Here is a 27,482-nt window from a genome sequence, read left to right as displayed (position 1 = left end):
CCAAAATGACTCGTTATTCCAGACATGAGCTATTTTATATTGGATCAGCCTTCATTAAACGTCGTAATAAGGTGCAATACCTACCTAAGGGAACCCTCACTAAGCTGAATAATCTTGGCATCTATCGTAAAAGTAGAGGTAGAAGAGGTGGTGTAAATATACGCAGAAAAATTCCCACTATTATCACTGTTACACGTGCTTCTGATTATATAGACAACAAGCGAGGGCGTTTTCTAAGTAGTTTATTCCCTAATTCACTTCGTAAAGTCAACTATACAAAGTTACAGCCGTCACTCCCATCAATTTTCCTGACTAACCCGCGTTCTTTAATCTACCGTGTGGACGAACTAGAAACCCTTCTACTTCAAAATTGTATTGATTTAGCAGTTGTCACAGAGACTTGGCAAACACCGCAAATAACAGATGATGCACTGATGATTAACAACTTCAATATTTATACCTATCATAGAACGCATAAGAAGGGTGGTGGAGTGGCCGTATATGTTAATTCTGAATTTCTGTCGCGAAGAATACCTGAAATAGTAGTACCCGAAGAGCTAGAGTGTGTTTGGGTTTTTATAAGACCGAAGAGGCTCCCCAGAGCTGTATCCTCTATTATAGTTTGTGGAATATATATTCCACCTAATTCTTCTGACCAACAACTGCTTTTGGATCATATTATTAAATCTCTTGACAGTCTTAAACTTAAACACCCAGACGCTGGCTTCATTATTATGGGGGACCTGAACAGAACTGACCTAGCCCCACTATGCCGTGCACATAACCTAAAACAAATTGTGAAAGAACCAACGCGAGGTGATGCAATACTAGATATTATAGCCACCAATCTGAAGCAGTATTATTGCAATCCCCGAATTGTGTCGCCGATGGGTGCTAGCGATCATAATTGTGTTCTGTTGTCAGCAACTACAAGGACGAATAGCAACAAAATCGAAAAGCGTGTAATCAGACCAATGAAAGCGAGAAGTGTTGAAGAATTTGGCCGTTGGATAACTACCCATGACTGGAACGAGGTTATTAACGCGAGTAATACTGAACAGAAAACGCAATCATTTTATTTGTCATTGACTTCTGCCATCAACACATTCTTCCCGGTTAAATCCATTAAGATACATCCAACTGATAAGCCATGGATTTCGCAACAAGCAAAGGATCTTATAATGAAACGTCAACACGCTTTTACTAATCATGGTAAATCGCTGCAATGGAAATTCTATAGGAATATGGTACAAAAAGTGATCAAGAAAGACAAAATGAACTTTTACAATGAACGTTTATTAAACTTAAAAGCCACTAATCCCCATAAATGGCACCAAGGCGTGCAGATGTTAGCTAATAAAACTAAACCCCAACCACTTATTAGTGTAGAGGATATTCCGCAGGATGACTATCATGGTATAAGTAATTTTGTAAACAACCATTTTGCTATAACTTCCCAAAGCAGACCTAGTATTGATTTATGTAATTCAGAATGATGTTGCTTTACTGAATGTATGGTCTAATGAAAACAAACTAAAACTTAACCCAACTAAATGTAAAACTATGTATTTTAACTTTCAAAGAAATCAATATGAACATGAACCCCTTTTGATTGGTAATGCTACAATTGAAATCGTTAATGAAACTAAGTTACTAGGTTTATGGATACAAGCCAACCTCAAATGGGACCGTAATGTTAAAGAAATTGTATCCAAAGCCAGCAGACGTCTGCATATATTGTGTAGATTAAGAAAGTTCAATCTTCCGAAATTTGATCTTGTAGATGTATTTAAGAGTTACATAAGACCAAGTGTTGAATATGCTGTCCCAGTATGGCATTCTAGTCTCACTAAGAAACAAAGTGATATGATAGAATCTGTCCAAAAAAGGGCTTGCAGAATAATATTGTGTAATGACTACATATGTTATGACCAAGCACTCAATGATCTTTCTTTAGACACTTTATCTGATAGAAGGCGTAATCTATGCTATAAGTTTGCTCTGAATTGTTCAAAAAGTATTCATTTTGGAAAATGGTTTCCAGTGAAGAATGTAAGTAACATGAAACTAAGACGTGTAAAGTATCAACAACCCAAATGCAGAGTTGAAAGATATAGAAAAAGTGCAATACCATACCTTATCTCGCTTCTAAATGAATAATCATTATATATCACCCAGTACAGCTATGCAATTCTTATTGGTCCTTTTTGGTGTTTTTTTTTCTATTTTAATATTTTAATGCTAAACTTGTTGAATGTTCCTGTATTGTATTTCTTGTGTAAATTGCCTCCTCTTTTATATATAATTATCATTGGTTTTATACTTTTATACAAATTTTAATATTGAGAAAATGTAAATATCTTTGTAATTCAGCTAAGGCTGCGATGATGATAGTGAAATAAATGAAATGAAATGAAATGAAATGTCAGAGCTTTAGAAATTCATTATTAATATAATTAGATTGAATGGTTATAGATTTTTCTCCAAAATTCCATCAAAGAGTTGGTAGTAGAAGGGTGCTAGTGTAGGCCTACAGTAGTAGTACACGTGCATAAACTTATCTTCACACCAACCTGCTGTACTCAACTCACGCTCACCGTCGACGACAGAGACGAATCAGTCGATAAACAGCACAAACAGCCTACAGCAAGGTTGAGTGCGTACAAAGATTGTAATTAATAATATTACGGTATTTCAAATTACATTTTGTTCACTCACATATCATAACCAGTATACTACTTACATAATTGTAGTTGTCCTAAATCTGTGTTGTTTTTTATAGTAAGTACTTATTTCATACCACCCGCCATCATAACAAACTAAAAGTGCAATTTTTATCTTAACTATAGAGGGGGTAAACGTGTCAAGAAGATTCGTGACCAAAGAGTTTATAATAAATCTTTGGTCATGATATTATTATATTGTTTGAAAGGTTTGCATGGCAAAATATAAAGTTTGCGGTGCACCACGTATATTAGTTCTGAAAAGAACTGTTGAGTTTATTAGTAGGCCAATTTAGAGTTGGGGGTTGTTTTTGTTTTATATCCCATTTCGGGATCAGGAACAGGATTAAAACGCATTAATCTGGCATTTGAACTTTTGTATTCATGATTTGAATAATTTAAAGATGAGGCACATATGTCCCCCGAAATAATAAAAAAATGTTTTCGGTCAGATTTTTGGTCAAGAAATATAGTTAATTTCAGCCGGAAAATATATCACGAAATAAATTCGCATCCCTGAGCGAATTATTATGTAATTCACTATCGATTTGTCATTTCCATTTCCATCTCGTGTTTGTATCACTCGCCGATTCTTCCATTTGTCACATTTTCGTTAGTGGCAATTCCTACTCCGTTTCCATACCGTGTTTGTATCACTCGCCGATTGTCACTCCGTGGATGACAGTTACTCTATATCCATCCCGTGTTTCTGGTCGTGTTGTTTCACCAGTGCTCGAACCACTGACGACAGAGGATAACCATCGAAAGACACGTGTATTCCGTCTGACCTACTAGGCTGGTTGAAAGTATAATTTTAATTTCTACTTGATAAACATATCTTTCAGTTGATAAAAGAAAAGGTTTATAATGGTCTGTGTTGTTTCACCTAGTACTCGAACCACTGACGACAGTGAATACCATACGGAAAGATACGGGTCTTCCCTCTGAGCTACTAGGCACGCTGAAACTAAAAGTTAGTTTTTACCCGATAAACAAAGCTTTCAGTCGATAAAAGAAAATGTTTAATAGTCTGTCACCTGTAACTCTCAAACCATTTACCACAGTGGATATACCCATACCGAAGACACGGGTCTTTCCTCTGAGCTACATAGAATTCACCGAAAGTAGATGTTAATTTCTGCCTAATAAACGCATAGATTCTATCATTAAAGAAGAACTCCGTCGGTTTTGTCACCTCCTAGAGCAGCTCCCTCCCGAACCACTGACCTCTGGTATTTTCGGTTATTCACAGTATCATTAGAAAGACGCATATGACAATAATTTTCCAAAAATGTATTAGTTTTTAATGTACTTTACAATAAGAAACTTTTTATTTAAAAAACAAATACTCTAAAAAGTATAATTATTATGTACAATTTAAACGATAAATCGGGTAAATTAATATTAGATAACAAAATGTTCAAAATTAAACTTAAGAAAATATATATACTGTATATAACGTAGGAGATAAGTAAATGGTTAATGACGTAATTATTATAACGTTAATGATAAGGCAATGAATAACGTTTCGGCAAGTCAGGCAGACCAACATGAACAAGGTATTAATTCGTTTTGAACTAAAATAACTTTCGGGCAATTTACGGGCAAGCCTTTATCATCCATATTACATTAAATGTTAACAAACCCTGTAGCTATTATGGATAACAGGTGGAATACACGCACAAACGGATGGAAGACAATAAGCGAAAGGCATTATACATTATTTGATTTAAAACAAAACTATTACGTGCGTGAAATTAAAGAATACATGTGGATATAAAGTCTGCATCTTAGTTTGACAATAAGCACACACTTTGTGCAAAGCTGGTCCTTGTCCACGAACCACAAATAAACCATCTTGGATTAAAAACATTATCCGACATACACGTACTGTATGCACTAATCAGAATTAATTGACATATTTAGCTTAAATACTTAGTATTTTACTTAATTAAATAAATATTTAAGGATTTTGCTTCAGCGACATTTACTAAAGCCCTGTCTACAACAAACTTTATGTGACAACAAATGATGTGCCCATATCGACACGATGACGTCATATCTCTACCATTCGGGCACATTTTAAGGCTTAAGCTTAACAAAGAATACAAGAATTATTTTCAAATTTTAAATGTTTGATTTGTTTATAGAACATGTTAAAATACTTCCTAAACACTTTTAATAACAGTAGAATTTCTAATAATCCACCTTAAGAGAGACATGTGTGATTGTCACAACAAACACAAAGCTTGCTGTACATATTATACTTAAATATATTTCTTGATTATTAATATCATGAAACGGATGTACATATGTTATTATATTACATAATGCATTGCATGCCCAAAACTATTACACTAAATCAGTTAGTACTTTTCTACATACAAATGATCACAAAAATAAAATACAAAACAGAATGCACAAACAACTTCTTAACATTTTAAAGAAAAACACACCAACACTTCTTAACTAAAAACAAAACCCTTTTAAATGACAACAAAAAACGAATTGGAATGGCAGTAACGGCACACAACAATGGTGCATGTGAACTAAAATAAACTATACAAAATAAAAGAATAACAGCATTCTATACACTTACATATTATGAAGAAAACAATATACGATTGCAAGATTTAAAAGTTTGTGCTTTTTAAATATAATATAAAGCTCTGTCTACATTATCAAACTTTATGTGACAAAAAATGTGATGTGCCCATATATGGACACGATGATGTCATATCACTACCATATTTGGGCATATCACTAACATATTTGGGCAAATCACACTTTTTTGTCAAACTAGTTTGATCGTGTAGACAGAGCTTTAGAAAAAATGATTACTTTTACTATTTATTTACAGTATCATTGCTGGGCAACAATCATGTTTTCACTACTTTCCTTAAATTCTTAATTTGTGAACACAATCAATTAAAATACAGAAATCTTGTTATTAATACATCTATACCAAACTGTGCATTGTTTTAGGCATATTATGCTTAAGAAAAGAAATTATTTTTTTATGATATAATATCATAAATACTTATGATTTACAACAAAAGTACTTAAAATTCATAGAAATAAACTTTTATAAAACTTTCTCTAAATTGTATTACTTAATGAGTACTGTATTTGGAATATACAGTACAATACAATATGATAGCAGTGTGTAATATTGAAGATATTTGTGCACTTTCATTAAGGTATTATAAACCAATTATTAATTTCAATTACAGATTGCAACATCATCATTCACAACCAAACATTATTAGATAGAATTAATAATTAATAGATATTTTATATATATATTTGGTATCTTTTAGACCACTGGCCAATATCATAAGAAATAAACCTTGAGTATCAAATAAAATGACACACATTTACAATATAAAATTTCTTTTACCCAAAAAAATTCTACAAATCATGATTCTGAAATATATGTATGTTATACATGATTTTTAAGATTAATTTTTACTACCTGATTCTGAGGCAATTATATAATTTCTTTTTCACTCAAAATATTATTTAAATTGTTAGTAAATTGTTACTAATATCATACAGAATCTACAAGTAATTAAACTGTTTTTCCTAGAAAATTAATTAATATTAAAGCAGTTTTATCTTGTAATTTCATTCTTAAAACGATATATTTGCTAATATGAATTTAGGATTCTACTTTAAATCCTACTATGCAAATGCATTGTCATTGCAAATCATTTCAGAAAAAGTTAATAGTTCTGTGTGTTCTTCTGTTGCTTGCTTAAAATGTTCACAATTTGGAACTTTTTATCTCCTGTACAAATCTGCAACTTTTATTAATCAGCACAGCTATCATAGATACTCATTTCTTCAAACTCAATCCAAAGATTCGCAAGACGATTATCGTGATTTGAGCAAAATGACTTCAAATCAGCCAATAAGTGTTCAGCAAAGTTTTCGTCGGATATACTAGGTGACCTCCATCGCTTTGTAAGCGTGTGATTGGTCACCCACATGAACCCAAGGTCAGTTTGCGAATGGACATAGTCCAACATGGGATCTTGTTTACTAATTCTTCTGGCAGTTGTATTATTGCTGTTATTGTTCGAGTGTACTTCAGATTCCTGAGTGAAAGGAGACACAATGACCACAGCCATTCCTGTGATGTGAATAAACTGCTGGTGTAAACGCACGGAATACGGATCGTTACGAGTATTGCACGACAATGGACTTCTGTTTGTAGTTATATCTTCTAAAAATCCAAACCTATACAAAATAATAAATACATTTTATTCATTATAAATTTTGAATAAACACTTAACAATTTTTTGAGTAAATTTAAGTCTTAAGATAAAATATATTAAAACAAAAAATAGTAATAGTCAACGGTAATTCCCAGAAACAAAAAAAAAGCATTTGTAGTAAATACTGCCATCATTGCTGATGGCAGCACTGACTGGAGTAAAGAAACTACAACAATTACCTTTCAAGTATAAACTGTTGAAATTGTTTAATTTTCTGATCCTCTCTTGTGATCACTTCATCCTGATGACCGTTACATGAATTATTTGACCGTAGACTCAAGGTATTAAGTTTGATAAATATTGGAGAAAGAAGCGGGTCTTGATTATCTGTGTCCAATCCAAATGGATCGAGTAGGATTGGTACCAGATGGAAACCACTAGAGGACGCTCTTCTACTCCATTCTTTAACCTGAAATAAATCATGTATTTAGTAATTAGTATTGAGCAGAATATAGTGCTATAAAACACCTAAATAAATTCCTGTCATTCCTGGATGATTGTCGGTCACATGGCGTGCAATAGTATGCACTATTTAATGATAGTGCCTCATGGCATAATTTGTACCTTGCCACTCATAAACAAAAGAAAATTAAAAATGAACCAATAACAAAATAAATTGACCATTTTTATGATAAAGATAATACATTTGTGCTTGACCCTGAACAATGCAGTCCTCATTCTGTGGTTCAAATCATGGTAGAGGTCTGCCTAGGTAAATAATTTGGAACTATTTTTGCATATAGAGGAATACTGACACCTTACCTGGTTGTGTAGCAGACTTGGAGTGCACACCAACCACTGTACTTCCATATCAAATGCTTGCGATGGACAATACTTGCTATGGTAACCAACATGATACCATTCTACCCTGTCATTTAGATTACTGTCAATGGTTTGAGTTAAATTTTTATATGTGGGAGTCCAACAAACTGAAAGAAAATGTTACAAATTCAGTATTAACAAATAAATTTATCAATAAATCAATTATAAACATTTATAAACTAAATCTGGAATAATCTGTTTTACATATTTCTCTAATTTTCCAATTTGGATTCATTTTCAAGGCCATTTAAGAAAAGTAGTTAACCTTTTACACAACAAGATTCAGCAAAAGGCTAAGTACAATAACTCACCATCGTCACGGTCCAGCGACTCGGGAGTGTTCCACCACTTCTGTTCTTCAAATGAAACTTCAAACCAATTACGTTCATGCTGGCCTGCACTGATTGGCTCAGATAATTTGCGTCTCCATGGTAACTTCAAGACATTCTCATTTTTATCATCGTCTTGGTTGAAGTAATAGATGTAGAATCCATATTTGAAACATTTCATATTTGGACCAGATATGCTTATGATCAGTCCCTCGTCAAGAAGATTCTGTAAGAAAATAATTTGATTTTTAAATGATTATGATGATGATTAGAAAAATATGATTAGAATAATAATTATGAATATGATGCTAATTATGATTTGAAATTATTTATTTCAATCCAAGTAACTCGCCAATTATCATGCCTATCAACCAAGTCTCATTTAAGAATTTTGAGTGGAGTAGAAACACTTGCGAGTTACAACCCCTGGCACTAATTCAGGATTGTACACTGGACTTTCATATTGGAAGGCAACCACCAAGCTACAGCTCCACTATTATTACAAAAATCTGACCTGCATTTTATTGATAGCCTCGTAGAATGTTGATCCATTCTCAATTGTCGACATAAGCCATGTTACAGCTTCAGCTGCCACAAAGCTGAAACATGGTAGTTTCTTTGAACCTGGCAAGAAAGTCATTCCCTCTCTGAAAACAAAATTGAAAAAAAGAGATAATAAATATAATATACAAAATAGAAGTCCCCATAAATAAATGTTAAATGTATTTATTCGTCCTCAAGCTTAACTGGAAACTGAGGAAATTCGGATTATGCCCTCCACAGACCCACAGCAGGCAGCAGTGCAGCGCCTACCAGATCAGCAAACTGGGAGATGATTCCCTACTCTTGTCAAATAGTGCACCAAGTTCTTCAACATGCACTATATGTACACGGACCAACAGCTTTACATCCCATCCGAGGGATGAGGCAATGAGAATAAATCATCTTGCAATAAACCTATAAAATGACTGCTATCTGTGTTTTCAAGTGATTTTCACATTCTATATCCCTAGGCACCTTTAATATTTGCGTAAAAACAAAGAATACGTTAACTATACTTACTTTCCATACTTCATTGCTGCGATAATTTTTTCGTTTGGTGAACTTAATGTCAACTGTTCTACTGAATTTGTGATATTATCAGTTTGCTTTGCTACATTCTCAATGGCATCTAGAACCATATGCGAAATCTCTGAATTGGACGGTGGTGCACTGGTAGGGGTGTTTGAACCACTCCCTCTTGAGGGCCTTTTCTTTGCATCAGGAAACCCTAACCTCTGCGAAACAAATATTATAATGTGTTAATAGTCTGCTTAATATACACAAACCAACATTTCAAGTGTCCATATTTGGGAATGATGGCATTTGTAGAATCTATACAGATAGGGTTCTCACTAAATAGACGACAAGGCTTCCTGCTGTCAGGTTGTAAGAAAACAGATTTACACGTACCGTAGGAGAACTCTGGCGTGAGCTCTGACGGGAACTTTGCTTTGATGCAGCCAACGGTGATAGGTCAATATCTGCATCTGGTAAGTTCACATATGAACTATTTCTAGAAATTGACCTTTGACATTTCAATCCTGGTACTGGAGAGACTGGAGAAGTTGTATATTCTTTGGAATGTAGTCGCTGCAAATACGATGGTTTTAATATAATTAGTTTGAAACAGAAACTGGATTGCAAAAACGTAAACATAATTATTTCCTAATAATAATAATTTTTAACTGTAATTTGATCTGATTTTCATTGAATGTTTTCTACTATTTTTATCTTCTTATTTTAAATGTTTTGTATTTGTTGTCTTGTTTTGCCCTGCATATAATTGGTCCTCCAAGCTGTGACCTGGGATGTTTGTTACATTCTTATGTTTTGTATTTGTTGTCTTGTTTTGCCCTTCATATACTTGGTCCTCCAAGCTGTGACCTGGGATGTTTGTTACATTCTTATGTTTTATATTTGTTGTCTTGTTTTGCCCTTCATATGCTTGGTCCTCGAAGCTGTGACCTGGGATGTTTGTTACATTCTTATGTTTTGTATTTGTTGTCTTGTTTTGCCCTGCATATAATTGGTCCTCCAAGCTGTGACCTGGGATGTTACATTCTTATGTTTTTTTATTTGAAATAAAGGATGATTTTACACATACAATAGGAAAACACCTGAAATTAAAAAAAATAAAACTCCTACCGATGTTCGTCCTGTTCTTTGCGGTCGTCTAATTCGGTTGAGTCCTTCAATGAACCTGATAAAACCTTCTAATAGTTGGTGACACTGAGTCTCGTTCAGACTCTCAAAAACGTCAAACTTTGGTGAGCTGCTGGACAACTTTTTAATGTATGCAACTGGTGAGGGCAGCAAAAGAAACCTGCTTCTCCAGAATTTCAAGGACTGCAAGTATAGAAAGAACAAAAGGAATGAGTTTTTAAATACTTCTCTATATCAAAGACTTGTAATAAGACTTTGTTTATGTAGACGTGCATATGTTTGTCTTGTGAACGGGATTGCCACATTTAAGAATGATAGTGAATGAATTCACTTATGGTTATCCTTGGCAAACATAATAAATAATTTTTTTTATGAGGGTGGTCCATCATTAGGGACCCTCAAACAATACAGTAAATACAAAATAAACTATAAAAACACAAAATTAACAAAGATATAAAAAATAAATATATATATATATAAATATACAGTAGGCCTACAATGAAAGAAGGATAAAAAGAAATAAAATCATTCTGGAAAAATGTTGCATAAAAAATATCTCAGAAAAACATTCAACATTAAGAATTAAAAAAACTAAAAGCTAAATTGCAATAGCCTGGTCTCACATTACAACATTTGTACAAATCAAGTACCTACCTCTTTAAGTTCAAAATATGATGTAGGTGTCCCTCTATAAGCAATGTAGCTATCTCTATGGTTCCACTCATTATTCTCAACAGGTTTGTGTCTCATTCTGATGTTTGTAAAGAGGAAGCTGTCTCTGCCTGGGTGCCATAGGTTGTAGTTGTATACTAACTCAGGCAACTTCTTTTCATACCTATAAACATAATAATCAAGAAATCAATCAACCAAAATAACATTTATTTCCTTCATTCATAAACAAATATAAATATAATTTCTTACAATATACAACACGAAGGAGGCACCCATTCAAAAAGCAAAGCAAAGTTTGTACCTCAACTACAGAAAGAGGAACAAAAAGAAACAAATCTGCTAGAACTTCTATGTTCTAAGCATAGCAAATAGTTCCAATGGAGGTTACTGAATTAAAGTCTCAGAAACAGGATCTTAAGCTCTGTCTACACTACCAAACTTTAACAACAAAATGTAATGTGCCCATATATGGACATGATGACATCTTATCACTACCATATTTGGCCATATCACTACCATATTTGGCCATATCACTACCATATTTGGCCATATCACTACCATATTTGGGCATATCACTAACATATTTGGGCACATCACACTTTATCAAACCAAATAAAACATAAAACCTTTAAAAAAATTGTTTATATTATAATTACAATAATTACCTTGGTGTGTATCTGATCACATCAATACTGTTATCTGGGCTCAAAGAAATACTGTGGAATGTACTTCCATAACTCAGCACAAACAGATTCTAAATTAGATAAAAAATAAATATTTGAATTGCTTTATGTTTATATAAAGTTTGCAGTACACCAGGTATATTAGTTCTCAAAGAAACTGTTGAGTTTCTCTACATTTCGATCAATATGCTTTGATCTTCCTCAGGAGTGAAAATAGCTTTACACGTTACTTTTCCTTTTACATCAAAGTACATATGGTTGATGTCACAATGGAGAAATAAGTTGTCACAACAAATATTGACAATAAACATCTTTACAACAACAGAATCCCAACTTACCTTTTTCTCATTTGTTACAAGTGAACCTCTGTTGCCAGATAATGACAAGCAGTCACTGCCCTCATCAGGTGAAACAACAAGCTGAAAATCCTGCCAGAGAACAACATTAATAAATATTCACACGAAATAATGTAATACTGATGCGTTTCTTAGTATTCAAATGAATGCTTCTACAATCACATTCAGACATTATGTGAGTAATATTATAGTGACCATTACTCAATGCACAAGTGCGCTTGGAATTATGTGGGTTTAAAGTTGTGAATTGAAGGGATGAGCTTAATTTGATGTCCTATCTTTTCGGCTGGCCCCCACTTGGATCATCCCCTGGTATTTATGTATTCTGATATAATAAACTATTAAATAAAAGACATATAATTGCACCTGTATAAGACGCTGAGAGACAAGCTCCTTAAAGACTGCCGCTGTTGTCATGGTGTTCATGGATGTGGTGTCGTCCACTGCTATGCTGTAATTCCCCTCAAAATAGTCGCTTTGTAAAGCGCATTTGTCCGGGAAGAAATCCGTGGTAATCGGGAAGCATGCAGTGATGGTTAGCGACTTGCGATCAAGACCTAAAGGTAAAAAATGTATTTTAGAGAAATTGTAATATTATAACATTTTCTATTCTTCTTTATAACATTATTCTCATTTCTGAGTTTATTTCAAACTTTACCGTTAGTGGAATATATATTTAATAACCAGAGATCTGAGTCAAGAGCTTTCGCTAAGGGATATCACATAATATAACATTATTCTCATTTGCGAGTTTATTTCAAAATGCATATGTAAATGTATATTTAACAACCAGACATCCGAGTATGGAGCTTTCGGTAAATGATATCTCTTACAAACCAATATACCTGATGACATTACAGAAAGACATACCTGTTAAGGTGAAGGGAGTCAGAGCCTGTTCCCCCGTAATGCCCCATGCACATCCAATTCGTCGTTTCACATCAATACGATCAAGAACAGTCTGAGAATCTGAAAAAAATGACAAATAGAAGGTGCAGTCTTGTAGATAATCTGTTTTTGATTTATGATTTGGTGTAGTGTGATAACTTTTAATTATCTCAACACATTTTAAGATCACAAAATACTTTAATGACAAAAATGCATACAATTAAAACAGCCAGAAAAATTTACAGAGCTTTAATATAAATATTATATTTATTTTAATTACCATGGTGATCATCACTTTCACTTTCATCCGTGGCAGACAGGTGGATAGACTCGCTAGACGATGTGCGTAGAGAATGGCCATCGTCGCAAGGTTGTGTTGTTGTCCGCCAACGTTGAACGTGTACAGGAGTTGATGTATTGCTTGCTTGGTGTTGAAATTGAATCACTTCCCCAGATGGACCTTGTTTAAATATTTATTATAAAATAAATTAACTGATATGTTGTTAATGTTAAAGCAGGTATAAGTTCAGTGTGTATAGCACAATGAGAATTTTATTCTTTATTTAATAAAAATTTCAATGTGGCAAATGTAGAAAATGCAGAAATGACAACAAAAGTCTATGAGAATGGAATTTTAAAACAAAAACAAGAATAATATTTTGAATCAACTTACCATGGGGGTAGACATGGGTCCACCTTCGTCGATCTGGTGTAAGCTTTGTCGTCAAGGTGGTAGGCGAGAAAGGATTCATTGTTGGCGGAAACTTCTTCTTTTTTAACGATTTCTTCTTTGCAAATGAAAACACATTGCCATCGTACGTATCATAGGGGTCAAAGTTCACATCTTGCTCTAATTCACTAGGCGGATTAGGTAAACCTAAGTACTGAGGTAGGTCATATTCATTGCCTGCTAAATGCACATAGTCGTCATTTATTTTGCTCTGAAAATTTAAAAAAAAGGTTAATTATCTTTAAATATTGTAACTTTAAGATTTGGATGCTACAAGAATCAATTTTCAGGATAGAGTGACACTAAACTACATATCTTCTAATTTTGCTGCTAGTAAAATTCTAAATAATGGTTAACGGTTTGAATTTGTAACGCGTACAAAGTCTTAAAACACTGAAAACAAAAGCAAATCAAAGTACAGTCTCCCCTTGATTGTAATGTCTTAATTTTAGTCTAGCCATACCTTTGGTTTTCTGTTAGGCTGTAATGTCCTTGGTGTAAAGGTGTTACTGTAGCGTTTCTTACTCTTAGATATATAAAAACTGTAGTTAATCCAGTGAGGAATGTGGTAAATGTCGGAATAGTTCTGAGCCACCTCTGGATTGGCATCCATAAACTAAAAAAAAATAACAAAATTTAATTATTGATATTCAGTTGACGGTATTGTTCAAATTTAGGGTCTCGGCTTAAAAGCTTTCTTATCTGGAGTTCCCTTTTCCATAAATATTTGATAACATCTTTGTACATATTATCATTTTTATGGAATAAATTGATTTTGATTGATTGATTCATTTTGGTTAATCAAAACGGTTTAATTACCTTAAGTAATGGTACAGCATGTAGAGGTTGCTCACCCAAGCACACTAGATCACTTCCAATACCTTGTAAAAGAATGAAAATAAATTCATTAGCAATTATAGTACTGTAATTTCTTCTACAAACATTATAGAATTATGTTTTTTTTTCCAGCATGTATTGCCAAGAACACATTAAACATACCATAATCTATCATTCTTGATTGCGAAAGTTCACAAAGTTGTCGATCGACCTCAAACACACCGTTACCAGGAGTTACAAAAACTACAACTTGCCCAGTCCTCTCAAAGTTACGATTTGAATAATGGTTATCAAAAACTAAAGAAAAAAATGATACAATCAATTTAGATTACATAGATACATAACATATTTTCATTCATGTTCAAGATTCAAGACATTTTATTGGTCCATGTTATGTTAAACGCTATAGGCCAATGTTAAACGCTATAGGCCAATGTTAAACGCTATAGGCCAATGTTAAACGCTATAGGCCAATGTTAAACGCTATAGGCCAATGTTAAACGCTATAGGCAATGTTAAACGCTATAGGCAATGTTAAACGCTATAGGCAATGTTAAACGCTATAGGCCAATGTTAAACGCTATAGGCCAATGTTAAACGCTATAGGCCAATGTTAAACGCTATAGGCCAATGTTAAAATACTGTTAGAATACATCAATAACATTACATTCTAGCATGCGTGGCATGCGATAGTACACTGTCAATCATATAAACAAATTGTAATTAATTTTCAAGTTTAAAAAAAAATATTTACCACTAAATGACATATTCAAAGCTTCTAGCATGTTCCCCTCCGCTGCAGTTGAGTTTGTACCTTTAGGCCAGCAACCATCTGGAAACAGGACACATTAATGGTTTAAATACACAACAATTATTTTGTAAATAAAAAACTGTAAATTTGTAAATGTTATTGTTACCTTCCATTTCCTTGTGTTTAATGTGCTTAGGATAGTCTAACATTGCTTTCTTTAACGTCACTAGCAGTGGTGTCCATTCATTATGTCGTTCATTCTGAAAAATTACCCTAAAAGTACAAAATAATTATAAATGTCATCGTAAAACAATTGACTAGCAAATGAATTGCATAACAAATGATTATTCATATTATATATATATTTTAATATTCCTCTCTCTTGAGAATTACTTGCAAATTCGGCAAGTATTCTCAATACACAAAGTAGGGCAAAACATCTGACCAATTGACTTAGCTCCCTGATGCAAAGCTACTCCGTATTAGTTATAAAATTATCATTGCTAATCATTTTCCTAGTAGTCTGAGAATAACAAGTGTTACATTTACCATTAATGATTGTACTTCATTCATGTTTATTGAATGTATGCATACGCATGACCTTTCAGTAACATTATTAAACGACATTTAAGTGTAGGCTAATTATCTTAATTGCCATATTTAAGTCTTCTTGAAAAAAGAAACTTAAAATTATAACAACATTCATATTTCCTCTTGATCCCCCTAATGGATTACTGCGGCTTAAGTAATTTTAACTAATTAAGTAAAACGTAATCTGCGCTAAGTATGATTGCTTAGTAATTGAAATAATCCTAAGTTCTTGTCTGAATATTAATAACAACATTGAGTACATGCTTAATTTCTGTTGAAATATTTAAGCTAACAAGAAATTCACAGACAGGGATTTGCATAAAGTAAAATATGTTGAAATGTGATAATGTTATACATAATGATACATAATGGTGCAAATGTGTTAATGATATTAAATGGTAATTTAGTAAAAGTTAATTTATGTATGTTTAATTGAGCACTTTTTTGCTTATGTCATTTTTTTTCATATTTACAGATAAAGCTATTTATTTCTCCTGGTAAAATATATACTACTTATTGTATATATTATTATTCATAAAAGTTTTTATGAAACCAATTGTTTAAAAAATTAAAAATATACAAAATACACTAGGTTCACAAATTGAGGGAGGGTGCTGGAGTAATATAGAAAAATGTATTAATAAACTGTACCGATAAAAATCTTCATAGATTCTGCCTCTGTTGTTTATTGAAAGACATGGCTTCATAGAATCTGGAAACTCATCTAAAAAAATGATGGAAAAAATAAACTACTGTGACACTCTCTTTGGTATTAATGGCACATTTTAAACTTGATAGTTTAGTTTATATATAAACATTACTTATTCACGAGACTGATGTACAGCACAACTCGTTTGTTGATTGTTTTTACACAAGTTTGTGATAGTCATTACATACACAGATCTTGAATGCTTTTTTGCAGAGGGAAGCGTTAAATAATAGATACAGGGTCAATCCTGGAGACAGAAGAATAATGCTAAAGAGTTTTACCAGATTGATGGAAATACAAGTCTGGTTTATGTTAATAGATACATAGTAATTGAGTTCCGTAAAACGATTTTTGAGAGTGAATTTCTTACCAAGAGACTCTGCATTATCATAGTATGTTCTTGACGTCAGTACAATAGTGACTTCACTGTTAATGTTCTTATCTTTCCAACCATTAAAGAGTTCTGATAAAAAGCCATCTACTGCTTTCTCCATGTACAGTTCACCTGCAAGGAGAGAAAGATCTCAATGATGTAATATTACACAATCTTTTCCAGCAGAACAATTTTAAAAATTTTCTATAGCAAGTCTGTAGCGAGTTCCCAGGTTCAAACGAAACCGGCCCTTTCATGAAGTGCCCTTTTCCAACTAAAGATCAGCAGTGATATCAGGGTAACCTTCTAATTGTCTCGAAATATGCTTAACTAGCCTGGCTCATCACAACTTTTGCCCCTTTTGTGGAAAAATTAATCCCTCTATAAAAATCCTGGTTATGGGCTTGTAAAAAAATACAAAAACATTGAAAAAAAGGTAAATAATACGAGTAACTCACCCCAGGAGTCAAACAACCACATTTCACTACTCATTTGAATAAACAGGAACACCATCGCAGTCGCTGAACGAAACGCTACTTTGGTATTAGCAGAAACAATCCCACAACGCACTCTTTCACCAACGGCCCAGAGTTCATTCACCTGTGCACCTATCATTGAGAACTCTATCTTCTGGGAAAAGTAGAGGCAGCTGCCAAGCTGTTTGGGAAAACAAAGCATAATGTAAACAATGTAAATGAAAACAATAACACACAGAGTCAGACAGAGTCCCCTGTAAAGCTCTGTCTACACTATCAAACTTTATGTGACAAAAAAATGTGATGTGCCTATATATGGACATGATGTCATAACATTTGGGCATATCACTACCATATTTGGGAACATCACACTTTTTTTGTCAAACTAGTTTTATAATGTAGACAGAGCTTTAGGAAACTAACATTATATGTAGTAAATTCTAAAACAAAAAAAGAGGAGTTTCTTTTCTTCCAAATGTCTGTTTTCAGATGATTTGGTAAAATGATTTCATAATTAGTTAGTTTTCAGGAACATCAAGTGTTTTAATTCCATAATTATTAATTTATTATGTAAACATTAGGAATGATGAGGACAAACTTACTAAGTGTTTCTTGAGTCTCCACATGTCACTTCTGCTAATGTACTGGTCTTTGAAGACTAGCTCAACCAGGTCAAGCGTGACGGTTGCTAGGTCTTCAACCGGACGAACAACGACATCTTGATAGGCTCTCAACTGGAATGACTTCACAAGGTTTTGTTCAATGCTCACAATATCTAAAAATAGAATGGGTATGTTTTAGAAAATTATTCAAAGTTAGTTACTACCACATCACCAATGATTTGATTTTGATTTTAAATTATTTGAAAAATAACATTTCTTAAGTTGCTGACATGAAAAGGACATTTAAGGATGATCATTATTCATTATTCATGATTCGTTATTCATCATTGATTGATTTTGATTGATTGATCATACATCATCATTGCCGGGCATCTTCCTTCATTCTCTTACTTTTCTTTTGCTTTGTATATTATCATCTTTTATGAGTCTGTAAATAAATGTTATGATGCTTTAAACTTGAACAACTTTGGATTCTCTTTAATCTGAACTTGCTTTTAATACTCATTAAAACTCTCAAACAAATGTTTTTTGTTTCAAATAACTACAAGAAGTATGATTAAGTACAAATTATTTAAAAACTTAATTAGCATAAAATCTAATAATTAATAAGGAGAATTCGTAATAGAGGAAAAGAGTAATAAAGTCATAAAGAATTTGGCACAAGGTGGAGCTGTATCCTGTTTGAACAATAAATATTGATTACTAACAAATATTCACTTATGATTGTATTTATTGAAACCATCACAACATTTCAACGACAAGCACATGTCTTGTTTATCTCACGTGAGTCACGAGGCTGTTGCTAATAACATTGTACGCACTTGGCGCTATGCCAAGTCGACGCGAAAACGAAACTAAACATTTCATTGATAAAAGTTTTTTGACACAAGTTGTTTTGAGGTGAGCTACTATAGTAAAAACAAGACTGCAGAAGGTATATTAATATTTCTCTCCTTTATATGCTTGGCATTATGCCATTTTATTACTTGAAAATGAAACATAAATTTTCATTGATCAATTGATGGTAATTATGAGCCAAATTTGTTCTGATATCAGCTTTATACACGGTGCTCTCGTGCTTCCAAATCAAAGTCATCGACAAGAATGAACTTTTCAAATACAAGTGTTGCGTCTTCAATGTGGTTTTATTAATTATTCTTAATAGTTGCAACTGCCCACACTCATCTGATTAGCAAATTAATCATATCCACATGACATTACTCGTGTGATGGCACGGACGACGATTTAACAACTAAATGAAACAATTCCAAACTGAATGTATGACACAACCATAACAATAACAAGCTGGCCAGTATAAAAAAAAACAAAGGAATAGAAAGTATCAACAACAAAAAACAAAACAAATAATGCTTTTTTTGCTATCAACCTCAATCACTATTCAACAATAATTTTGGGTTCTCTCAATATTAATTGTTCATAGCAAATGAATTTAAAATTTGGAAATCATATGGTCAAGGTTCATAATCATTTTTAATAAAAGGGACACTGACCTCAATTTAATTTACCTTGACATGACCTCTGACCTTGTACAGACTTATGACTTCTTATCTGCTCTCCTAAAATTTTACGGTTGTGTTCCTCTCCTTTTAAAAGCCCATATTAAATTATGGTTTTCTTCAGTCTCGCTCCATAATTATTTAATTTAAGGTAGAAACACTGCAGGTTTATAAATCTGCATATGCTGTATACATGAGACCATTGTACTATCTTTCATGCTGCTATATAAATACCACTGTTATGGAAAACCACTGAGGTAAATAGATCGGTCAGACTTTACTACAATGAAATGGTCAGACCACTGTACTAAAAAAAATTATCTCAAAGACCATTGAAGTTTAAAATAAAATGGTCAGACAAGTTTACTACAATGAAACGGTCAGACGTCTTTACTAAATAAAATTATCTCAAAGATCACTTTACTAAATAAAGCGGTTTAGACCACTGTACTAAATAAAATTATCTCAAAGACAACTGTACTATATAAATCAGTCAGACCACTGTACTAAGTATAAATGATCTCAAAGACCAGTGCAAGGTACAGTATTAGATAAAGCAATCGGGCACAACTTAAGTATTTCAAACCTGTGTCTCTTACCTTCCTTGATTTGCTCCATTACTAAATCGACTATAAACAAAGCTAATGCGTGTAAGTCCCTAGCATGACGTGGTAACTATGCCTATTACACGCGTGCTACATCACACATAAACAAAGCCATAGTAGTAAACATTAAGGAAGTCTAAATTACGTTGAGTTATCGACTCATCGTTTGTACGCTGACTGACGAGAATTCAAGGAAATTAACCAATGACGATGAACGTGAGAGCGAGGAGGAAATTGAATCATGGTCCTTGCGCGTAGTAGCAACACGTAGTCACGTTGTGTGATGTCATCTCACGTGAGAAGTCATTAGGGACAGATCATTTGGAAATAGGGCAGAAAATTACTAATTATAAATAAATCAACAATTATTTTAAGAAATGATTTTTTTAATATCTTTCGTTATTAAGGTAAAATAAGAAAAAAAAAATTTGACAAAAGTGGGATAGTTTTGATAAGAATATTTATAAATTTCATGGTTTATGAAAAAAATGTGTAAAGGGAAAACAATGAATGTTGTTTATGTTACTTTTTTGAATTCTTTGCCAAAAGAAAAGATAAAGGAAGTAACTTTGACAACCATGTGGAATAAAATCAAGATCATGTTGTTTGCAATATTGACAACATTGTCTCAATGCCAGAAAGGTAAACAAAATACCACGTCACATTGAACTATACAACACATCCCTGGTCATTTTTAGTGGAGTAAATAAATAGGAAATGACTTGACCATTACATTAGAAAAAATACATGGGGAAAAAAAGAAATTCGTTCGTCGATGAAATCGTTAATTAAGTACAAATTATAAAAACCAAATTTGGCAACAGCACCAATTCTGAATTTTTCCATCGCAGCCAACAAGACATTTAAAAACTATTAAATCATCATATAGGATATTTAGTAGACAGGAAATTTTAAGTCCCAGTGTTTGAAACGTTTTGTTGTTTTTTTTTACGCATTTACAAACAGATATACCTATGTAAATAATGGAACAGTCTGATAGTTGCATGAATGGTTGTATAATATTAATCGTTTCCGAATAAAACAGTCAATGAGAGAACTTGTAGTAACCTCACTTTGACACAAATCAAAACATCCTGCTAAATTGTGCAAAAATAGCATTGACAATTGCTTCATTAATAAAATGTATTAATAGAAAAAAAAATGTACAAATGTATATCTATATGGATGAACTATGCCTAGATAGATAGATATTATAAGATCATGTTCCGAATATGAGCACTGTTTCTATAATTTGACAGTAGATAGATATCTATATGTACAAGCAACACAAGAATAATCGGACAGTCTTGTACCAAAAAAAACAAAATTTGGCTGAAAACTGAGTTTACCAAACAATTCAAGGACCGACACTAAGTCTGTACAAACCAGTGACTAACAGACAGACTGACATAACTGACATAATAATGACTGAGTAAGAGTTTATCATTATTTGAAAACAATGAATATTTAAAGTTCTTTCCTGGATGTGGCCAATTAGAAAGAAGCATATGCTGACCATCATTCATATATCATTTCTTGGGAGTTTACAGCTAATGTTTTCAAATTAACCAACGGACGGTCAAAAGGTCAATGAAACCAATGGACCTGATCAATGATGAAATCATATGGACATTGGTCAAAAGGTCAATGACACCAGGCTCTATTGTTTGTCACCATAATTATCACAAAAAAATTCTTTTTAATTAAGTGATGAAATAATAATGAAAACCGAAAACAAAACACAGAATCTAGTCAAAAGTTTGTATTTTTGCAATTTACAACTGTCAGGCCATATATGGAGCAAAGAAGCTTTGGAGCATAAGGAGTTATTATTATTCTTAAAATGTTTACCAAAAGCTGAATGTGAATTAGTACCAGCTCTTACCATGTGTAATAGAACTAACTAATTAATAGCATGTGATAAGAAATCGACCAACCAAAACGGCAAGAATACACATACATAATACAGTATACAAATCATTCATCCAGACACACACATTCATTTGATGCATTTGATAAACATTATTATTCTTGACATACCTTTTTGTTTTTGAAGAAGTTCACCATTAAGGGAACGGACTTGCAAGAGTAGTCTGAAATTCATAAATATAGAAATTATTATAAATTAATAGGAAATCTTAAACTAGCGGCTCTCTGTGATCCACTTCAGAAAGAACTTAATAGCAAACGCATTATTAAAGATGTATTGTCCCCCTGAAAAAATAATTATTTAACATTTTTTTGTTGAATGTGCCATTTTAATTTCACATAATAATTTTCCACTTTGACCAAAAATTTGATCCAAAAAAAAATTATTCACCTGAAAAAACTATAATTTAAAGCAAAAAATAGTAAAATTGGCTGCCAGCCAATGGATTTTTGGTTCAATTTAACCATTTATTTTGTCATTTTATAAGGGAAAACATAATTTTTTTTCATTTTTTTTTCTATGGAAGTGATTAACTTCATTAAAACTACAAAATAACCTATTCAAAGTCTGATTTAATTAATCTTCATTTTTCATGTTTTTGGGGGACAATACATCTTTAATAATACAATGTTACTTTTATTTGACACATTTCATTGAAAATGAAGCATTTTTTAAATTGTAAAATCTTGTCTACACTATCAAACTTTATGTGATGTGCCCATATATGGACATGATGATGTCATATCACTACCATATTTGGGTATATCACTACCATATTCGGGCACATCAAACTTTTTTTGTCAAACTAGTTTGATAGTGTAGATTGAACTTTAGCATATATTTTATTCATTTGTTGACCATTTACCTTTGAATCAGTAAATAAACATTAAACCTATAATATTTTTTTTTAATAACAAAACTGAAACCGTAACCATAATACACAGTACATTGTGGTTTATTTGTTTACAATTGGTCACCTTGATTAATTATAATAGTAACCATAGTAACCATATTTGCATACGACCTTGATTACTCATAATGAACTTACAATAGTAAACAACTAAATCCATATATCTAGACTCAATGCCAAAAAAGGATATGAATATAGATTAATATGAATACTACTAATGGTGAAATGGCTAGTACTTATAAATAATATGTTTCCTGATTAAATTTATGCGAATATAGTTTAACCTTAATGATTTATATTTACACAGAAAGACGATTAACACAACACTAATTCTTTTTTATTTAATTAAAAGTTAAATTATCGTTTTAGGGTATACACCCCCACCCGCCTTGAACATAAAAGTGGGTCAATTTTGCGGGTCACACAACGTGATCCAACAACGGTAATTGTCAATCACCAATTACTGGAATTGGCTTGTTATACTATTATGGGTTTATGTCTTGCATTTGGTAGTATTATGATTACTTAGTTTGAGTTGAAGAAACTCACTTAATATGTACAAACAAACAATGTATGTTACTCACTTATGTGTCTCATCCGGATGGAATATTTCAAGAACGTCCCCAACGTTGACATTTGGGAATTCTTTTGGGATGATAATTATTTCATCCTCTGAAAAATAAAATTATACAAATTTAACATTTAGAAAGTCATTATTGGCCTTCAGAAAAAAACAATTTAGCTGATGTTAAGCTCTGTCTACACTATCAAACAAAATGTGATGTGCCCATATATGGACATGATGATGTCATATCACTACCATATTTGAACATGTCACTACCATATTTGGGCACATCACACTTTTTTTGTCAAACTAGTTTGATAATGTAGACATGCAGAGCTTTAGGCCATACTCATGGTTGTGCAAAAATTCCCAATTATGCATTTGCAAAGAAATTCAGAATAGGTCCTTTATAAAACTAGTACCATTGTTTTGAAATAAATGCATTCATTCATGCAAACAGGAAAGATTTTAAGTACAAAACAGAATTGTTAAGTATGGTCTTGATAAGTACACTCACTAAGTTCTGTATGAAGTATCAAGACTACATTCAGTTTACACAGTAGCTGTTTAATGTTTATTTTTAATGTGTTTATTCTACACAGTAAGCAAACAGTATACACTGTGTTTAATGATAATGTACTTGCTCAACTACAGTACATGCGATTGAAGTACTTTAGAAGTAGAAATTATATTTTTTGATTACAAGTACACCTTCATAAGTTACAGTGTGTTACTTATACAGTTACCAATACATTATTACTGATTAATTAATTTGTATTTTACTACACTCAATAGTCAAAGGTAGATTAAGCAAAGAGTTGTAAAATATGTAATTATATTTACAACTCCCTGGATTAAGCTATGAAGGGTAGATAAGAAAGTACAAGGAATGGATTAAGAAGGTCATGGTCGTCTGCCCTGGACGAGATATATATTCTTGCTCATTTGCGTTTTAAAAATTGTCCAACTAGGAGTGTGTAATGGCTAATACATTATACATCTTCAAGACATTGATGTATAACTTCTAGGGCTCTTGCCTCTTCTTGTTTATTTTGAAACAAAAGTATATTAATTATTTATTTTCAACACTTTATTTTTGTCAAATGTTTACATTTTATTTGAAAGAAGAAATGTTATTTGAAATGAAATGATATAATTATCACAGCAAACATACTGTACTGGGTCCAGTATGCTGGGTCCAGTATGCAGTGCAAACACAACCTCTAAATGTTTAAAAATCAAAACAAGTTGTAAGCTTACCACTGAAGGATTTGTTATGGACCACCAATTTCATGTTGTCAACATTTTCCTACTACGCACCAGTATGTAATATGCTTGCGGACTGCAAATCTCATGTTTTCAACACGTCTCTACCGCAAACCAGTAAGCACATGCTTATGTTTACAAAATGATTATTATTAGTTGAATTAGTCTAGTTTCTGAAAAAGAAAATAATACTTTTAGTCACAAGTCTTTTGTAGGCTAGGCAGTTCAGGAAACATACTGTACTATACTGTAGTGTAAAGTAATTTGTTCAGAAAAGTTAACATGATGATGGTCATGTAAAAACAATAAATACCATAAATTAAATAAAGCTGATCTTTGCTGGAATTCACCTTAAAAGATTCATAAAATTATGAAGTTAGTGTCTACCTCCAATAAATAATAGAAAACTCTACTTCTGTATTAACAATATAATGTACTTCCATTTATATAAATACAGTATACTTTTGTGTAGATATCTCAGGTTACTGTTTTTCACTGGTGACTCACAGATACAGATTGTGTACTTAAATTAAATTAATCATATACAGTCAGGAATCTTTCCAGGTCTTTACTGGTAAAGGTCACTAAATGCCATAGGCCTGTAAATTATTGCTTTTAGGTATTATCTATTTGAAACTTAAAACAGTTAATAAAAAGGTTGTATATGATACACAATGTAATGTGTTATTTAATATTCCACATTCTTTTCATAAGATAGCATTGCAGTGGCTGATGCAGAGGGGATATCACCACACACACCAACCCTTATTATTATTATCATCTATTTGTTTAAAAATCTTTCCATGATTAATATCACAACTTACATCATAACATAGTTTATATTAAATTCTGAATGTTCTTAAATGTATATTTTCAATTTTTTTACACATTTTGAGACTTAAATTGCAAAATATTAACTTAAAAAATAAACAAATCATTATCAAACTGAGAACTCATATGAAATTACCAGAATTACAAGAAGTATAGGCCTACAAATATAATACGTGATCTGAGAGATAGCCTGGGAAGGCAATCAAGGTCGGCGACCAAAACTTGTTTATCAGTCAATTCAATCAAGGTGAAATACTGCCTGCCGCCGGTCGGTGGTGGTGCCAGCTAGGCCTAAATTTAACAAGTACAACCAGGCCTAAAATAAATAAATGATGCGGGCCAAGCTAGGCTAGTTATGTACAACAGTTCTGCAGCCTAACATTTAACAATAAGTGAATATTAACCGTTAATTGGTTCTACCTGCAAACCGTTGTGTTGACGGAAATCGTCACCATATTGTTTTGCTAATTTTACTACTCTACTACAAGACTCGTGGTGCAATGTTTTTGTTATGACGGTCGACGAGAGTACGCGACATCACGGCTGGTCATTCAACCGTGACAAGATAGGAAACCTAATTTTGATACAACAAACAAACAAACAAACATAATAATTACCTAAACAGGAGGGTAGCTACACTCGCTCCATAATTAGTCAACGATTATATTTTTAATTACTAATTAATTAAACCTTCCAATGTTGTACATCAAAATCATGTTTCTTACCAGTTCTGCTGCCGCAGCGAACTCTCCGAGGTCACCTCTATGAAAAACGAGGAGAACGGCCGTGACCTCAGATTGAACCCTGTGCTTGGTTGATCAAGCTCCAGGGACCAAAACAAACGACGTCGTTCATAAATTAATTAACAATATTAATTAATATTAATATCCATTCTTTTTATTTACACCTAATTTGGATGCCAATTGTTTAAACTAAAATCATTTTTGTATCCCTTTTCTAGACTATTAATTCAAATGAAACATAAACTTTACGAGATCAAATACCGTGTGGCGAAAGCAAAAACAAAGAGTAAAGAAAAAAACTAAGGCCCTGCCACTGCCCTGCAAAATGGTATATCATGCGAAAGATAATTGATTGGCCTAGACAATATAAAAAAATGGGGGGAAATGGAATACGGATAAGTGGAGATGCGCTCTATTAAATGTGATGAGCTATGACGAAAGAGACAAAAATCCTCTAATTTATATTCGAGTGGCCATACGATGACGTCACAATGTCCGGTTAGCCATATCGATGCATGATTCTATATCTACAACTCCATAATATGTAATAAAAAAAAACTTCATCATGTAGTTTAGAATCTATGACTGTTTAAAAAAAGGCATAATTTTGACGATTTTTTGAACTTTTTCATCAAAAACGCGCGCAAATTATCCAATTCCACGTGCTCGTATGACGTAATTTTAAGTCGAAATTGTTAAAAAGTTGGTAAAATTACTAGAAAAGGCTGGAAAAACATAAATCACGTGAAAAAAAGTATGTTTTTACGCCACGTGCGCGTAAATATGCTCGTGGGAATTTTTGACATGCTCAAAATGACATGAAACGCGTAGAAAGTTGATTAGAAATTTTACGCATGTTAAAATTTTAAACGCGCGTAACTTTCTGTGAAACATGCCATTTTTAATCCATAGAAAGTTTTCCCTTGATATAACTTAAATTTTCTCCACGTTTCAATACAAAATGATTTTTGGTTTTTAATCTATGAAATTCATAAAATCGCGCGTAAGTCACGTTGCGCAACTCTAAAATCAAGTGCGGATAACCAATAAAGTCACTCAAGTTTCAA

General features: G+C 32.6%; 2 protein-coding genes across 3 annotated transcripts in view; both read right to left on the bottom strand.

Annotated features, from left to right (window-relative positions):
* LOC144835231 (uncharacterized) overlaps positions 1-2,782 on the bottom strand; it is a 37,533-nt gene extending 34,751 nt beyond the window's left edge. Inside the window, exon 1 of one of the 2 annotated variants that reach the window (XM_078690283.1) lies at positions 2,744-2,782. The gene's annotated coding sequence lies outside the window, so the exon portion shown is untranslated. The remainder of the gene's footprint in view (positions 1-2,743) is intronic. The other variant, XM_078690282.1, reaches the window with a different exon arrangement.
* Positions 2,783-4,010: 1,228 nt separating this feature from the next.
* LOC144835230 (GATOR1 complex protein DEPDC5-like) lies at positions 4,011-24,987 on the bottom strand. Its single transcript, XM_078690281.1, has 27 exons — positions 24,836-24,987; positions 23,595-23,682; positions 22,211-22,263; positions 18,028-18,200; positions 17,408-17,606; positions 16,947-17,081; positions 16,519-16,591; positions 15,443-15,549; positions 15,280-15,357; positions 14,688-14,822; positions 14,508-14,569; positions 14,152-14,304; positions 13,632-13,899; positions 13,239-13,418; positions 12,941-13,039; positions 12,437-12,627; positions 12,053-12,142; positions 11,697-11,785; positions 11,014-11,194; positions 10,342-10,542; positions 9,607-9,786; positions 9,217-9,431; positions 8,669-8,801; positions 8,137-8,380; positions 7,766-7,932; positions 7,183-7,412; positions 4,011-6,965 (listed from the first exon to the last, which is right to left on the bottom strand). The coding sequence occupies exons 1-27, from the start codon at positions 24,867-24,869 to the stop codon at positions 6,536-6,538; spliced, it is 4,188 nt and encodes a 1,395-aa protein (XP_078546407.1). The 5' UTR covers positions 24,870-24,987; the 3' UTR covers positions 4,011-6,535.
* Between the last annotated feature and the right edge of the window lie 2,495 nt (positions 24,988-27,482).

Source organism: Antedon bifida, chromosome 2 (genome assembly GCF_963402885.1).
Source record: "Antedon bifida chromosome 2, ecAntBifi1.1, whole genome shotgun sequence".
Taxonomy (NCBI): domain Eukaryota; kingdom Metazoa; phylum Echinodermata; class Crinoidea; order Comatulida; family Antedonidae; genus Antedon; species Antedon bifida.
The sequence above is the reverse complement of the archived record's forward strand: the minus strand, read 5'-3'. Positions and strand labels throughout refer to the sequence as shown.

Bases quoted from the DNA above. Each gene is read 5' to 3' on its own strand.
- LOC144835230 (XM_078690281.1), bottom strand. From the start codon at position 24,869: ATGAAATTGGTGGTCCATAACAAATCCTTCAGTG. The intron at 15,550-16,518 runs GTACAGTTTATT...TTGTACTTTTAG, and splicing joins ATCTATGAAGATTTTTATCG to GGTAATTTTTCAGAATGAAC. The intron at 11,195-11,696 runs GTAATTATTGTA...TTATGTTTATAG, and splicing joins GTGATCAGATACACACCAAG to GTATGAAAAGAAGTTGCCTG.